This window comes from Anolis sagrei, chromosome 1 (genome assembly GCF_037176765.1).
Source record: "Anolis sagrei isolate rAnoSag1 chromosome 1, rAnoSag1.mat, whole genome shotgun sequence".
Classification (NCBI taxonomy): domain Eukaryota; kingdom Metazoa; phylum Chordata; class Lepidosauria; order Squamata; family Dactyloidae; genus Anolis; species Anolis sagrei.
This window is the reverse complement of record NC_090021.1, coordinates 194,144,537-194,161,015: the sequence shown is the minus strand read 5'-3', so window position 1 is coordinate 194,161,015 and position 16,479 is coordinate 194,144,537. Positions and strand designations below refer to the sequence as shown.

The following is a 16,479-nucleotide window of genomic DNA, read 5'->3' as shown; positions in this document are numbered from 1 at the left end:
TTTCATTACATAATAGTTACATAGCCCTTTTTTGGTATTTTTGATTTCCTTGCATAATATTTGCACCTTTGGGTCACAGGCATGAATATTATGCAAAGGGAGCTTCATCCATCCATGAGTCTGTCCCACCATAGCTGCGGAAGGGTGGGATGACGAGTTCATTTACTCCATTGCCTCTCCAAGGCAAGCTTCCACAGCTCGAACCAGTCCATCTACCTCTCCCCACCGCAGCTATGCTTTGAGGCAGGCATCCTCAAACTTCAGCTCTCCAGCTGTTTGGGCCCTAACAAGCTTGTTCAATTGTCAGGAATTCTGGGAGTTGAAGGCCCAAACAGCTGGAGGACCACAGTTTGAGGATGCCTGCTTTGAGGGCTCAGCTGTGTGGGCGGGTGAGGATTCACCTGCCCGTGCAGCTGCGCCTTTAAAGAGACTATTACATGGTGAAAAAAAGCTCCTCAAAGGCATAAATAGTAGCCATTGCATAAAATATGCTATTTGTATAAATGTAGAAAATGAGATATTTTGCAGATGGGAACTACATCTAAATATGAAATTAATTTATGGTTCACACACACAAGGTAATTTTATATAATATTTTTAATAATGTTTTGCATGTGCGTACATTGAACCATGTGAAAGCAAAACTGTCTCTATCTTAGCCACCCATGTGGACAATTTTGGATTTTGAAAAGTTTGGCAGTTGTTTTTACTTGTATAAGTTGAGAGATAAGAAACTCTCAACTTATACAAGTAAAAACAACTGACTCTCACGAAAAGGAAAATCAAGAAATAATTGTAAGCTTCATACATTATATTTTGTATTTGTTTGGGACTACAGGCAAACACATTTAAGTCACTTGTCATTTTAAAACAGTACATATTTTCTTCTTAACACAAGTATTCCAATATTTCTCTGAATCATACCATGGTCACACTTACCCTGAGCAAATCATCTATACGACCTTCTTTCTTTTCCAGGTCTTGATTTTTATTACTTTCAAGTGCTGTTAATTTCAACATTGTCAGATCAGTCTATGAAAATAGGAAAGAAGGGTCATACAAACATTTAGCAGATTCAACATGGATTCCATCGAAATGTAATTTTCTAAGTTGCCACTGGCCTATTTGGCTAAGACAAAGTAACATATTCATTTCAGACAAGAACATCAACAACAAATCTATACATTCTCCCTATTTCAAAGAAAACACAGGTAACTGATTAGGATTCTGTTTTAATCAGAAAGCACCATCTGGATGTGGAGCTCATGAAAATTAGAGCTAGTTTCTGCCTTATGTTCTTGTACACATGCCTGTCTAACCCTCTTGCCTTAAGAGTTATAAGTCCTGTAAGAAAAAGATTGAGCAAGGTTGCCTCCCTTCCACTTGGGATCAAGAGTCTTTTATGTTAAAACATAAGAGACAGCATGAGGGGAAAACAATCAACCACCTGAGCTCTTTCATTGCTTAGTTTTCAAGGCTGTCTTAATATTCTGGGTAAAATCAAAATAGAATAACAGCAGAAGTAGCTAATGACACATTATTGATTTGTCTCGGCCAGAAAGATGTGAAGGCTTAACAAATGAGAAGTCCCCCCTCCCCGATGGAAAACAAATGGATTATATAGTATTTTCATTTGTTGTGATGAATAAAATATTAAAGACCGTGCTAATATATCCCCACTCCCTAAGTTATTTCTAGAACCACGTAGAACAGTACTTCTCAACCTGTGGGTCTCCAGATGTTTTGCCCTTCAACTCCCAAAAATCCTAACAGCTGGTAAACTAGCTGGGATTTCTGAGAGTTGTAAGCCAAAACACCTGGGGACCCACAGGTTGGGAACCACTGATGTAGACGGTAAAATTGCATGTGACAGCCTCTCAAATCACTGCAATTCCTAGTCTTAATTTCCTTTTTCCAGGTCTTTATATGGGAATGAGCGTTTGGCACAATGGGGAGATAAAATAATTTTCTTTGTTGTACAAATGTTGATGGTTTCTTCTGCTTTTATTGGTGGGCTGTGGGAAATCTTGTTCCTCGTAATCTGGGAAAGAAAGTATTTCCTTAGATATTCCTTACAGTTCAGGATCTTGTAGCTCCATGTGTAACACAAAATAATTTTTGAAAATTATTACTGAATGACCTATTCTTTTAATATGTGAAGCCATGTGAAGCTATGAATAACACATCTGGCTTTCCTAAAGTAATAGAGGCTTTACAGAAGCGTGTTATTGCATTTTTTTCAGTTTTTGCAAAAACTACCAATTCTCTTTGTCAAGAAAACCACAATCCCCCCCTTCAAAATATCCAGAAAAAACAGATTTGTCAAAAAGCTATGATTTGTCAAAAAACTTTCTGAAATCATAGAACCACTACTGCTCAGTGCCGTGTTGGTAACACAAAATCAAAAACACAAATGTTGTGTGTTTCTTTGGGGGGATGGGTTGTAAAGTAAAGAGCTCTACAATTAATCTGAATTCTTCCCCTTCTTCCTTTCAAATCTTCACCTCAGTTATCAGGATCACGAGAACTTAAATCCCAAAGCATCTGCTCTGAGGATTTAGTCATAATATTTGTTTTTCAAAAGACTCCTGGGAGGTCATGCGGTGTTATGAAAAGAGACTGTAAAATGCAAACATAGCAAAATGGCTTATCTGTACCTACTCCGTCTTGTAGCACAACAATGTTACTTTAACAAATCTTTTTTGAAGGATTGCTTCTAAACTAAAAGCCAATTGATAGGAAAGATTAAATGCTGTGATAATTTGTTTAGCATTAAGGAAAAGAATGAACACTCAGAAGTCTTACCTGTGTAACTTTAAATGACAACTGCTTTGGTTGTGTAACAGGGTGGTCCCCAAAAGACAATGCAGTAGGAGAAGGACTATTCTGCCGAACCTAGATGTGTACAAATTTTTGCAAAATGTCTATTTCACTGAAAAATGGAAAGGTACGTTTATCAAACTGCAGAAATAAAAACTTGGTCTTTTCTATTCACCATACATGCTTGGAATTCCCTCCAGTCCAGTAATAGTGAAAGAAAGAAACCTTTACTATACTAAATGTAAAAACAACATGACACAAAAAAACAAAACACAAGAGCTGCTCATGGTTTAAGCTAAAAAGCAGACAGCCCTCTCCTGCCAAAGATACAGGAGTATATCTATACAGAATGAAGTCACTCTGCCTATTTCCTTCAGCTTTTTTTTAGCACTGGCTCTGAATTTTTGATAAAAAAGAACAATTTTGTTTTTGATTTATTTTCAGTGTGACTCCAATTCCTAATTGTCTCTAAGGGGACAATGGGGATATCTTAAGTGAAGAAAAAGATAACATAATTGGTCTCTGAGAGAATGCAGAAAATCAAGAACATCGGTATCTTACTCTTCACCTTTTCCTGCATGGAACATAATCAATTCTTCAGATACAACCTTTCTATTTTGAGAAACCTAAGAATTCTGTCCATATAATTAAAGGTTGAAAAAAAACATATGATATTTTTTAACTGCATTATCAGGAAACGCAATGGAACTGGATGTTTGGCTACAAGGCTCCCATCATCAGAGAGGCACAACAACAGAAGGAAACATGGCCTCTGATTTGCTACAGCTACAAAATATTTTAGCAAACAGTATTATCTCAAAGATCACCGCGATATACGTAATGAAAATTAGCAGCACGTTTAAAAAACTGTTACAAGTGTCAAATGTTTTGAGTAAATAACAAAGCATTACTTCTTAAGCTGTCTGATGGCAGTTTTTTCCCCTCAGTCTAGAGACTGATATTCTATTTGTGCAAGTGATTACAGTACAACTGTGTCTTTCTGTTCCTGAGGTACGCTGCAGACCAACAGCAAAAAGATGAGAGATTTTGCTCCTCAATCCCCTTGTACATTATCAAAAGTGAAGGAAAAGGGACAGGTAAATAGATTCTATTCACTGAGATTTCAGTCTTTCTAGCATTTCTCTTCCCTGGTGTAATAAAGTACACACAATCCATTTGCCACACGTTCTATGGTATCTTTACCCTTCCACAACCTATATGACTATAAAACAGTTGCCTACTTCTCCCTACAATCCCTTGAATTTTCATCTTTAATTTTAAAAGGTGGGCTCTTCATTATGGAAACCAAAGGAAAATATGTAGGCAATATCCCACTTAATTTGCCAGGTACTCATTACAAGTTGTTGTCAATGAGTACAAAAGAGTCCTAGGATAACTTTAATTTTATTATGGCTATTCAATAACTTATATTCTATTATTTATGTTTAGTACACTTGGTTGTGGTGGTGGTGTTTGTTTGTTTTTTTGAATTGCAAAGGAGAAGCCATGCTAATGCACTACTGCCAAAACCCCAAACCCAAGAATCCCACAGCACCCTAAAGATTCACTTTTTAAAATAAGCAGCATAAACTTTGGCAAGATTTTGGCCTATAGACAACAACATACAAGAAACATAACATCTCTACCACTTTGGCCCACCAACACCTCAAACTAGAAACCACCCAAACCAGAGGTTGGACTGCTGTTTTTTGGACAAACACATTCCATCTGGTTCAGCAGACAAGAGGCAAAATAGTCTTAAGAATAACAAAGTCTGTTACTAGCTGCAAAAACAACACAGTCTATCAAGGCATTGTTTTTGTTAACCAGTTTTAAAACAGCATGAGGATTTTAGTACTGGCCAGTTATGACTTCTGGAGACGACACTTACAGAAGAAGGAGCGGAATGTGAGTTTTGAGGAGAACGGATTGCAGGAGGCATTCCTCTTACAGGGCTAGACCCATTTCCACCTTGATACTGGGGGAAAATAGTCAAAGAAAAAAAATGCATTTACTGAACACAGTGGAAATACTATGAATGAGCAAATCTTTAATTATGTAACAAAATGCAGTACCAATTAGATAATATATATATAAGAAAACAGTAATGACTGCTGAGATACCAGGTATGTCTATACGCTCAATAGTTTCTCATTAACAAAATCATAAACTGAATGCATTTGATTATTTTATTCATTTCACTTTTGTTTTATCCTGTGTTTTGTGAAATTGTTAATAAACTAAACATGAAAGAAAGCATAAAAGGAATTTTACAGTATTATTGTTAAGGAATAGAAGCTCCTCCAAAAAGGCAAGCAGTTAAGGGTTTGAATGCATTTCTCTCAATTCTTTCATAACACAGAAATCTATGAGATACTAAGTGCAGAAAAGCTTCCAAATCCATATGTAAATTTAAAGAGTCGCCACTTATTTATATCCATGGCTAAAGCAAAGAAAATTAGTGACAGACTATGATTTTATTGATAAATCCTTTTTGCCAGTTCATGCCAGAAAGGTAAACAATGGTTGCACATTGCAAAATACTGACATTTTGTGACAATAAATGATTAGAGACAATAAACTATCAGAACAGCTTTCATCCCAGTTCTCCAAAGAAGCTGTGCAAAGTTGGAAGCAAATGTGTACAGCTTTTCACAAAAATTGTGCCGTGGAAAACTGGTATTCCCTGTATCTTCCATGAACCTCACTTTAACATGGCTATGAAGGATTGGTCTATTTGGTCAGCATTTTTTTCTCAAAAGCTTTATCAGTTCATATAGACTGGATAGCGGAGAGTAACTAACACTATCCAGGATTTGCTCTTGAAAGTGAATGATGAGTACCCGGCTGAATGAAAGCTCCTCTGTATGCTGACAAACAACCGCATTAGATGGGCAAAATTACCCATCTTACAATAGTTCGACATCACTTCAGGCATGGAGCCTGCCAGATCCCAATGTAGATCTACTTCCAGCTTGAAGTGAGGTTGAACGTTCATAAAAGGCAGTGCCGGGAACATGAGAGGCTTCCCATGTTCCAAAGAGAACAGAGGGAAGCCGGCCAGCAATGTTCCCCCTGTTACAAATAGAGTTGGGAATAATGGACACCCTTGTTTTGTCCCATTTGAAATTGAGATTTCTCCCGTTCTTTCCATTGTTCACCCTTATTCTTGCTGTGCAATTACTGTACAATTGTTGCAGTGTTTTTTTATTTAAAAAATCTCCCATGTTCCATTTCTGACAAAATCTTAACAAAAATTTATAATTAACTTTATCAAAAGCTTTATAGACATCCAATTTAAGAATTCCAATTTTTTTCTTATTTAAATTTGCGTGATCCATTGCAGTTACCACATTTTTTAAATTGGATACTCTAAAGCATTAAATTGGATACTCCTCAAACTAAGGCCCGGGGGCTGGATACGGCCCTCAAAGGTCATTTACCCAGCCCTCGCTCAGGTTCAACGTAAGTCTGAAACGACTTGAAAGCACACAACAACAACAACAACAATCCTATCTCATCAGCCAAAAGCAGGCCCACACTTCCCACTGAAATACTAATAAGTTTATACTTGTTAAAATTGTTCTTCATTTTAATTATTGTATTTTTAAGTGTTTTTGCACTACAAATAAGATATGTGCAGTGTGCATAGGAGTTCATTCATTTTTTTCCAAGTTATAATCCGGCCCACCAACAGTTTGAGGGACTGTGACCTGGCCCTCTGTAGAGATGTGTTCATTATAAAGTGTTATTTATAATGTGTTTAAACTGCATTTATGTATTACATTTATTGCCATGGCCTAGCTGTGAGGGATAGGTTGCCATGGTGACAAGACAAGGCAGAAGAGGAGGTGGGCGGAGCTTAAGGAGAAAAAGGTTGGAGTGTGGCAGTTAAGCTCCAGTCCGGTGGAGGAGACCCGGAGAAGAGCAGAGCCAGTTAAGGGCTCTGGGAAATAGCAGAGTCAAGAAAGGACTCTGGGGGAAAGTAGTTTAGTCCGGTGGAGGAGACCCGGAGAAGAGCAGAGCCAGTTAGTTAGGGCTCTGTTGTGAAGCTGTGAGAATTCAGCAGTTCTTAGAATTTGTGAATATTTCTTCAGCAAGAGAGCTGAAGGTGTTACCTTGTTAGATTACTTAGGTTAAAGAATCTAACAGAGGGGGTTTTAAGGATCGCCAGTAAGGAAAGACTGGTGATCAGTGGTTTGTTCCGAGTATAGGGCAAACAGTGTGGACATTCACAATAGGGAACTCTGGAATAGTATAAGCACTTCACTAAAGAAGGAGTTTGTAGATTTGTAACATTCAGAAGCCTGAAAGTATCTCAAACCAGCCATTTTGTAACATCAAGCCTTGTGCCAAGTTCAAACTCTCAAAACTGCAACAATTACGTTCTGTTAACAATAAAACTTGTTCTCTTTTTATTTCAAACCTGCCTCCTCCATTGCTGTTATGCTTGGTGCATTCCACACTACCAAAATCACCTCACAACCCAGCTAAAGATAAACAGAGACATAAACCAGCGTCTCTAAACATATTGGTGGCATTAAAGAAGATTAATACTTCCTCACATAATTATTGGTGGCATTTTAGTGAGATTAGCGCTGCTTCTTTACATTTTTGGTTGACAAGCGGTGGGATTAACGCTTCGTTACATTTTTGGTGGCAGACGACGGGATTCGAGTAACAACTGATCGAGTGCCTTAAGTTTAATTTTAAAATAAGTTGTGAGGTAAAAGTTGTTGAAAACATGGCTACCAGGCGGCAGAGAAAGCTGGCTGAAGAAAGAGAGGGAGACCAAGGAGAAAGTTCGGGCTCTGAGATAGAGACAGAGCCGGTGCCTATGTCAGAAATGGCTTATAAATACAAACTGGAGATGGAGGAAAAACGATTAGAGATGAGACGATTGGAGATGGAGGAAAAACAATTGGAGATGGAGAGAGAGGCGAAACAAAGAGAATTTGAAGAAAAACAAAGGGAAAGAGAGTTTGAAGAAAGACAAAGAGTGAGAGAATTTGAACGGGAGTTAGAATTGAAGAGAATGGAGTTTGAGCTAGAAAAACAAAGATTGACTTTGTCTCAAACATCCAGTGATGTTCAGGAAGGGAGATCTGGAGGGGATACCCCAGATTTGATGAAGAAATTCCCAAAATATACCAAGGACGATTGTCCAGAGAAATTCCTAATATCTTTTGAAAGATGTTGTCGTGATTTTGGAGTGGCTAAGGAAAAATGGATGACTTACCTTAGGCCACAGATAAGTGGGAAACTTTTACAGATTTATGGACAGATGCCGGAGGAGTCTTGTAGAGACTATGATCTGTTTAAGAAGCAGGTTCAACAGGAATATAGATTGACTCCTGAATATTATAGATTTAAGTTCAGGACGTTGAAGAAAGATAAAACTCAAAGTTTTGCTCAGGTGGCCTCTAGATTGTCTCAACTGTTTGATAGTTGGATAAAGACGTCTGAGGTAGAAGATTATCATCAGCTGAGGGAACTTTTGAAATTGGAACAATTTTTCCAATTGGACAGTGCCCCCCCAGGAGTGTCATGCTGTGCAGTTATCTTTCACAGCATATCAGCCGTCCCCCAGTGAGACAGACTGTAAGACTTCCCGGGGGGGGGGGCCTTGACCTTCTCCGGGTCTCTGCTCTGCTCTTCTCCGGGTCTCCTCCACCGGACTAAACTACTTTCCCCCAGAGTCCTTTCTTGACTCTGCTATTTCCCAGAGCCCTTAACTGGCTCTGCTCTTCTCCGGGTCTCCTCCACCGGACTGGAGCTTAACTGCCACACTCCAACCTTTTTCTCCTTAAGCTCCGCCCACCTCCTCTTCTGCCTTGTCTTGTCACCATGGCAACCTATCCCTCACAGCTAGGCCATGGCAATAAATGTAATACATAAATGCAGTTTAAACACATTATAAATAACACTTTATAATGAACACATCTCTACACCCTCTATTTAAAAAGTTTGTGGACCCCTGCTCTAAAGTAACCCCCTGATGCAGGCAACAGATTCCCCATGCTGGATTTGTCATGATTCACGGCGAATCCCCCATTATCACCCAAATTAGTGGCCTCAATGTGATGAGGTCCAGTTTCAGAAAACTTCATTATGATTACTTTCAGCTGCATCCTCACCTGCATCCCTTGAATAGAAGGATATTCTTAAAGTCTGTTCAGTTAAGTCGATAAACCCCATTTCATACACACTTCTGATTGTATATACTATCAGGATGGGGAGGGGGGCTAGAGTAAGAATTATTATTGGTAAAGACTATAAAAGCTATGCTGACAATAACTAAACACAAAAATAATAAAACCATAGAGCTGGAAGGGACCACAAGGTCCATCTAATCCAAACTCCTGTTTAAAAGCATATATTCATAAAGTACTTCTGAAATGTGTCTCAGGATTAATCTGCATGGTAGAATTAATGCTATTTGACACTACTTCAACTGCCATGGCTCAATGCAGAATAAGGGGCTACTTACTAGGATGATGAACAGGAAGGACAGGTTGCACACCTCTAACTGTGTTATCTTTGAGTGGTTCTCTATGAAGTCACACATACGGGTTTACTGCACCTGCACAGATTCGAATGGAAAATGTTTCCAAGCTCTAGCTTCTGAATTTTGGTGGTAACCCTGCCCACTCCTCCGGAGGCATAAAAGGTGGCCCCAGTTCCCAGACCACTGATACTGTTAGAAAGAAGGAGGTTGGCATAGAGGAAGGGAGGAATGGGCAGGGTTGTGTGACTTCTCAGAGGACCACTTGAAGAAACACAATTACAAGTATGCAACTTGTCCTTCTTCTTCATGGCCTTTGTGAATCGCACATATGGAGACTAGTAAGGTAAGGTATAGAAAGGCGGGAATATACCACACCTTGACACCAGACATGTTGCAAACAAGTAACATTTACTGGAAACTTATGACAGACAGGAAGAAATGTAAGGAACATCTATAATAATGTCATGCAACATAACATGATTCTATGGTATGCTGGGACCACATGTCAGGTGTGGTCCCAGCATAATTCCCAAAGACCAGATACTCATGCAAGGAGACAATTCTATCTAAGATGATATGCAAATCCAGACAGAAAATTCTGATCTTAATTTTTAGCATGTAAAACCAGATGATTTGACGCAACTGATGTTTTTCTTCAAATAGTTATATTTCATATATGAACAGAAAGATCATATGAATTAATAGTAAAAAATGGAACTTACTTCAAAATAGTCACTAATTTTATGACCACGTGCCCCAATGTTTTTTCCTGAATCAAAAACAGAAATACATTTTTAAACAAGAGCCATTACTAGAACTGACACTGCATAATATAGGCAAAGGGATGAAATTTCTACAGTTCTCCAGATTTTGTTGTACTACAAACCCCAGCATCCATGTTTACTCCAGGTTAAACCAGATTGCCAGAGTCCTGAGGAGTAGCCTGAGGCATTGTTTGGATGCCTCAGGCTACTCTGGCAAACCCCCCACACTTTAGGTCTGCGTAGATGGGCCCTGAAATGGTTTTATAGCTTTTTGAAGAATATACTGAAAAACTCTAGTGAATTGCTGAAGCATGGAATTTCATGACTCTGATGGAGCTGAGTAATTTTATGATCATTCTGAACATACAAATTTCATGTTCACTTGGTACAATTGGTAACTTAAAACAAAAATATTGCAGCTTTAGTCATTGTGACATTCCTCCTCCTGTGATTTATAATCCCCCCAAATCATCTGAGGCCTATTCGGCAGAGCTTTCTGAACATTTCATGTTGGTGACACACTTTTTAGACATGTAAAGTTTTGTGACACAGTAATTCAGTTTGACTAGCACACCAGAATTTATAAGAGGTGTGAACACATACATAAATTGTAATAATGAAATGTAGGAGAGCACAATATATCTCATAAACCTTTCATTTATATATTTTAAAATGTATGATTTATTGCTTTATTTCATCATAGATGCTGAGGTTTCTCCTTAGGTTCACACAACACACCTACACACTGCAGTCAATGCACAAATACGTTACAACACACACTTCAGAAAGCTCTGTTATACAGCATAACTGATATACAGTGGTTGGTTTGTTTGTTTGTTTTTACAAGGGAGGATAGGAAAAAACTTCTCCATTTTGTGTGCTCACTCACCCCCGCCCCACCCCCCGGCTAAGTTGACACGGTTATGTCCAAATCTTTTTTTTCCTACTGATTTCTGTTGATACCTTAAGCCCTTTTTCAAGTGCCTCCAACAAATGATATAGGGCACAGTCTATTCATGAAATGACTCCCTCCGCCAGTTATGGAATGATCTCCCTGAAGAGGCTCACCTATAGATGATGTTACAGTAACTCTTAGCATTACCGAGAGATATAACATCTTTTAGTGATGACAAATATTTATTGAGATTTCAAAATCAAGTGAAATTGCTGATGCAGCCATGAATCTGCTATATTTATATTTCCTCTGTTGCTAACTTTATGCTATTAGATTTAATAGTTTTATTATTTTATTAAAACCAATAAATATATCAATAAGATACTAAAACATTTACTGTGAGCCTCCCAATACATTTATAGTCCCATGTTTTTGTAAATGTGAGGACTACAAATGTATTAACGACATAATATGTGAGTCTGTGTCACAAGGTGAAACACTGGATTCAGACTAATGTGCAAACTAAAACTCTAAATCAGGCCTATTGTCAGGAATTCTGGGAGCTGAAGTCCCAAACACCTGGAGGGCCTCAGGTTGTGCAAACCTGCTTTAAATCTATTATAAACATTGGAACTCCATTGTGCCATCCCTCCCGCCCATATGAGGGAGAGAATTCATGAGGGCCCTTCCTCCTGTGCTCTCTTCTCTCATTCACCTCCCTCTTCCCTGCCCAAGTGAGGGAGCATATGAGGGGACACATGCATGCACCCTCCTTCCTTGCCCCAGCCCATTCTCTTTCCCTGCCCTCCCTACTGATGCTCCTATGTTCCATCTCCATCCCCCTGCCCACCCAAATTGGTGAGTGAGTGAGGGAATCCCAGTAATCAAAGATTTGATATATGACTAACCATGACATAACTAAACACAGCTCAAGATGGCCACTGATGTTATTGAGTATGCTGTGAACACCACTAAAAGTGTCATGTCCAAACACAAAAGCCTGTCCCCACTGAACTAGTCTGAGGCCATTTCAAGGTTCTGAAGGACAAAAACGGTACTATGTAAGACTTTTCAATGTAACTATTCTTTTTTTAAATTACCATCTACTAACATTACTTTATATTGCCCTTCACTTTAAAATATATAATTTTTATAATTCACCTAAAATCAAGACAGTTACAAATGACATTCCAATATTTTTGGTGAAAAATTAATTGCCTCACAAGCAGGCAATTACAAAATACATGACCTGAGTCCAAATTTGATGTAAGATTATTAGACTATTTTTGATTCAGCCCAGCTAGGTATCCCAGTAAATACAGACAATGAGTAGAAATAGTGTGACTTTTAACAAGCCACAGAACAGTATAATATCCTTGCAGGAACAGCAAATTTAGATCAGCTGACAACTGTACACAACATTTATCTAATGTAATACAATGCATACCATACCTTGACTGCTTTCACTCTGACTTTCTGCTTTTCTTTTTCTACCTCTGGAAGACTCCAGTTGTTTTTTCTCAGGAGTCTGCGCAAAAACAAAAACAAAAAAAAACCCCCCACACCTCAGTATAATATTGTATTTAGGCAAAAGAACTGGAGCCAGCATTTCAATGCATGTATATTAAAAGAAGCATTCAAACAATAAGAAGCTTTGCTTATTTCTAAAACGGACCACATAATAATTTATGTTGTATTATCAGGATACCAAACTTAAATGCTTGAACTTATAAATATTTTCCCTCTAAAATGTCAGTTTATAAGTATGGTGGATAAGGGGAAATCAGTAAATCCTAGGCTATTAATAGCACTACTTATTGCTATAAACTGGAAAAGACTAGCTCAGATCCAAAGTAGGGCCTCCACTTATCCCAGAAATGTTGTTGATTTTTAAGAAACTTTCCAGAGTAGGAAGAGTGGGGCAGGGATTCCTGCACTAGCATGTGAAATATCTTATGCTAAGTGTGCTGTCTGATCCAGTCCATTAAATTCCACTACAGCCTTTAATTTTAGTTCCAAAGTCATTTTGCAAGAATATTTACTAATTTACATTGAAGGTTGGATCCTGAATTCCCATACCCACAGGATTTTTTGCTGAAAAGCGGATACATTGGAGCCGAAGTACAATAAATGAATGCTTCACTAGTCACATATGCTCTAAGCATCCGCCATCACCACCACCTCTGACATATATTAAAAAAGTAAAATTCTAATACCCAAAGTACATCTTTAATATTGTCTTTCTTGCTACATGGATAAACAATTGTAAAATTGATAATTTCAGAACAGAAAAATTGAATAAACCAAAAGGTTTTGGAACCTATGTGGTATTTTTAAAATATATATATACTAGGAGACAGAAACTCCTATTGTTTCTAACAGACAAGTAAAATTCAAGTATGGTTTCTGAAAAAAAAAATACATTGCTGATTATTTCTGAATCATAATGGTATTTTTAGAAATCTTTTTTGCAGTTCAGCCACATGAACTAAAACAGATGACAATTCTATAACTCTGAAATACTACTGAAGACAACTGCTCGTGCAAGAGAAACTGTTACATGCCAAATTTAATGGGCATAGTAGTAGAATCACTAACACCAACAACAGCTATATTTAGTGAAAAAGAGAAGGCAAAAACCCTTCCTATTTTTGTAATATACAGATTTAGATAGACAATCTTTATCGTTTTAAAATGCAATTTCACTTCATGTGACAGAATTTTATTTTGATGCTGTCCTTCTAAGCCCAAAGTATAGGATACATAAATCTACATCAGGCATGTACATTCAAGCAATCTGGAAAACCAAGAGAGATTTCTGGCTTTGCTATGGCAAGGTGCTCCACTTTCAAAACCACATTCATTTTAGATATGGTTACCATCAAGATTTTATGGCAAACTATTTCATTGTTCTGAATTTCAACTATGGCCTGTTTCACTATGTTTCAGCTATGGCCTGGGAAAATCACATTATCACATTATCAGTTCTTATCTTTTTAGAATGAAAGCCCTACAACCATGTTCTGCTTACAGCTCTATTGTATCAGGGATCTATTCTCAATTAATAAAAATAATGTTATATAACTTGCACTGCTTTCACAGGCCTAAATCCAACGGTTAGTACCAACGGGAATAAAGCCACTGAATCAAAGGGAACTTGCTAAATCAACACTTATGAAAGTTTCATTGCTTCAATAGGTTAAACATGAGTTGAGTTTAGACTGGTAACAGATTTAAACCAGTTTTAGAAATGCCAAAAAATAGAACTGATGGTCGGTAATGCATCCAAAAGATCATTACAGCACAAAAATGCTGAGCTATACAAGAAATTGATTCTTCTTGAATTGTAAATAATACTATGTAACATGATTTCTGTCCCTGAGTTATAAATGTCATTTCCTAATTGGTTCTATCATAAAAACATGGAAAGGTTTTATTAAACTGCAAAAACTTTGTTTTTGCTGGCATCCTGCAGGACATTTTGCTATAATTTTTCAATGAATATCTGATAGTGTCTCAACCAATTCAACACAGTTTGTGGCAGCCACAAAAACTCAGTTTCTAGAGTATAACTACTTTCAAAGAAATAACACTTTCAAACCAGAAACACTTTTTCCCCAAATTTTGTTACACTGTGTAATTTGTAGATAGTCCTGTTTAAGCGGCATTGGTTATAAGCTTTATTTCAGTGTTCATAATGCTTAAATGTCATCTAAAGTATTCTTACTCAAGTATTATTAATTCTCCACAGAGTAAAATAACTAGACATTTAATCAAATTCTGAAACTGGAGTCACTACTGAAAATGTCTACTGAATGACCAATTTGCAAATGTGCAAAAAGCACATGTAGTTAGTTGTTTGTTGTTCGCTGAAATCATGTTAAGATATATAATTTCCCTGGACTACTGAATTATTTTTAATTCCAATTATTAAAAACAAATTCCAATTATTAAGAACGAACAGATAAGCAAAAAAAAAAACCCCCAAAAAACCGAAACCTTAAATTGATTAGGTTACTAATTTTTAGGGTCACAGATTAAGCTTTTGACATTTAAACCAGACCGCTGTTGAAGATTTGTTCATAAATTAGGAGCTTTTATTTTGTTTCACTGATAAGTTATATACAGTAGTTCTGTTTTAGTGAATTTTGTGGTAAGCCAATATGAATGCTATTTTGGCAGAAATTGGGAATTAGATCGATAGTGCTTTTCTGACAAAAAAAAGCTTTCTAGATCAATTTGCATCAATTAGCAAATAGCATTTAAAATATTTCAAAATAATAATCCCACCAGCATATTAAAATATTTGGTCTTTTCCAGTTTTAATGTAGCAAATACAGAAAAGTATCTTGAACTGTCCCCATTTTAGGAACCAAGTCTACTTGAACACATGGATAAAAAGGCAGTGATATGACCACTACATTCGAACTGTCAATCTAATTATTTAAAAATTATTTCATACCTCTGATTCTTTGTCACTTAGAGATCCCAAGCTTCCAAAACTATGATTGGAACTCTCATTATTTGTGGAGGCCTGTTAAAAACCAAGTGAATAAAACAATAAGCATTTCAGAAGTTACCTGTTAGAAAGCTAGAATATTGTGCTAGCTCGTGTTTTTTAAAAAACAACAGTAAACATTCGTATTCTTTCTACCAAATCCAATGTTACACTACATGATGACTGTTTTCTCCCCCTCCCCTCTGAAGTTCAGCCTTTTGATAGGATAAACAGGTTCTCAGGGGATTCCAAATAATCTGAAAAGGCTTTTTAATTGCATTTGGGGAAGGGGGCAGGAAAATCCTCCAAATGCCACTGGAAGCATTTACATCAGTAGATGTACCTGGATCCTGGCCCATATAAGTAGAAACAGATTTGCAAAAGCCAATAGCGTTATTTCAGCTGACTACATTGGAATTTTTTCTTGTATCATGTTGTGAAACTTACTGCACTTATTGGGGAAGATTATTATCACTCTTTTAACCAACACATTCATGTGATATAATCCATACTTCTACTCACCTTTGCTCCGACACTACAGCTTCCTGTACTCCCAGTGCTACCACTCACTACTCCTGTGAATCTAGCTTCTAACAATTCCTGCCTTCTTGGATCCAGGCTATGAAGCTCATCCATTGCACCTAAAATAGTAATAACAATTTGTTACAGACATATAACAATGGTATAACAACAAACAATGTTGTTACTTTCCCGTAGATTTTACATGAAATTTTATGGTTCTTTTTTTGCCAGCAATAAGGCACCAATTTTCAACAAGCATAGGCTAAAGGATAATTCAAAATACTTTATATCTCATCACATGTCTCCCTCCCAAAAGGTTGTGATGGTTACTTTGTGTAGAAATTATATTCCAACAGATTTCTAGGGGGGGGAATTTAAAACAGTGCAACTATTATTTCCCGTTGTTGCTTCCAAGTGGTTATGACTGCCACATAGCTCAGGTTCATGCAGTCATCATCACTAGGGACTGACA

At 37.3% G+C, this 16,479-nt stretch overlaps 1 protein-coding gene across 2 annotated transcripts in view; it reads right to left on the bottom strand.

The window, feature by feature from the left end:
• The window catches only part of TLK1 (tousled like kinase 1), a 71,235-nt gene that overhangs the window by 17,741 nt on the left and 37,015 nt on the right, over positions 1 to 16,479 (bottom strand). For both annotated transcript variants that reach the window (XM_060778911.2, XM_060778920.2), the window contains exons 2-8: positions 16,008 to 16,126; positions 15,450 to 15,521; positions 12,440 to 12,515; positions 10,051 to 10,097; positions 4,712 to 4,798; positions 2,806 to 2,895; positions 940 to 1,032 (exon numbers count right to left, since the gene is read on the bottom strand). In XM_060778911.2, coding sequence (XP_060634894.2) covers positions 940 to 1,032; positions 2,806 to 2,895; positions 4,712 to 4,798; positions 10,051 to 10,097; positions 12,440 to 12,515; positions 15,450 to 15,521; positions 16,008 to 16,126 — 584 coding nt within the window. The remainder of the gene's footprint in view (positions 1 to 939; positions 1,033 to 2,805; positions 2,896 to 4,711; positions 4,799 to 10,050; positions 10,098 to 12,439; positions 12,516 to 15,449; positions 15,522 to 16,007; positions 16,127 to 16,479) is intronic.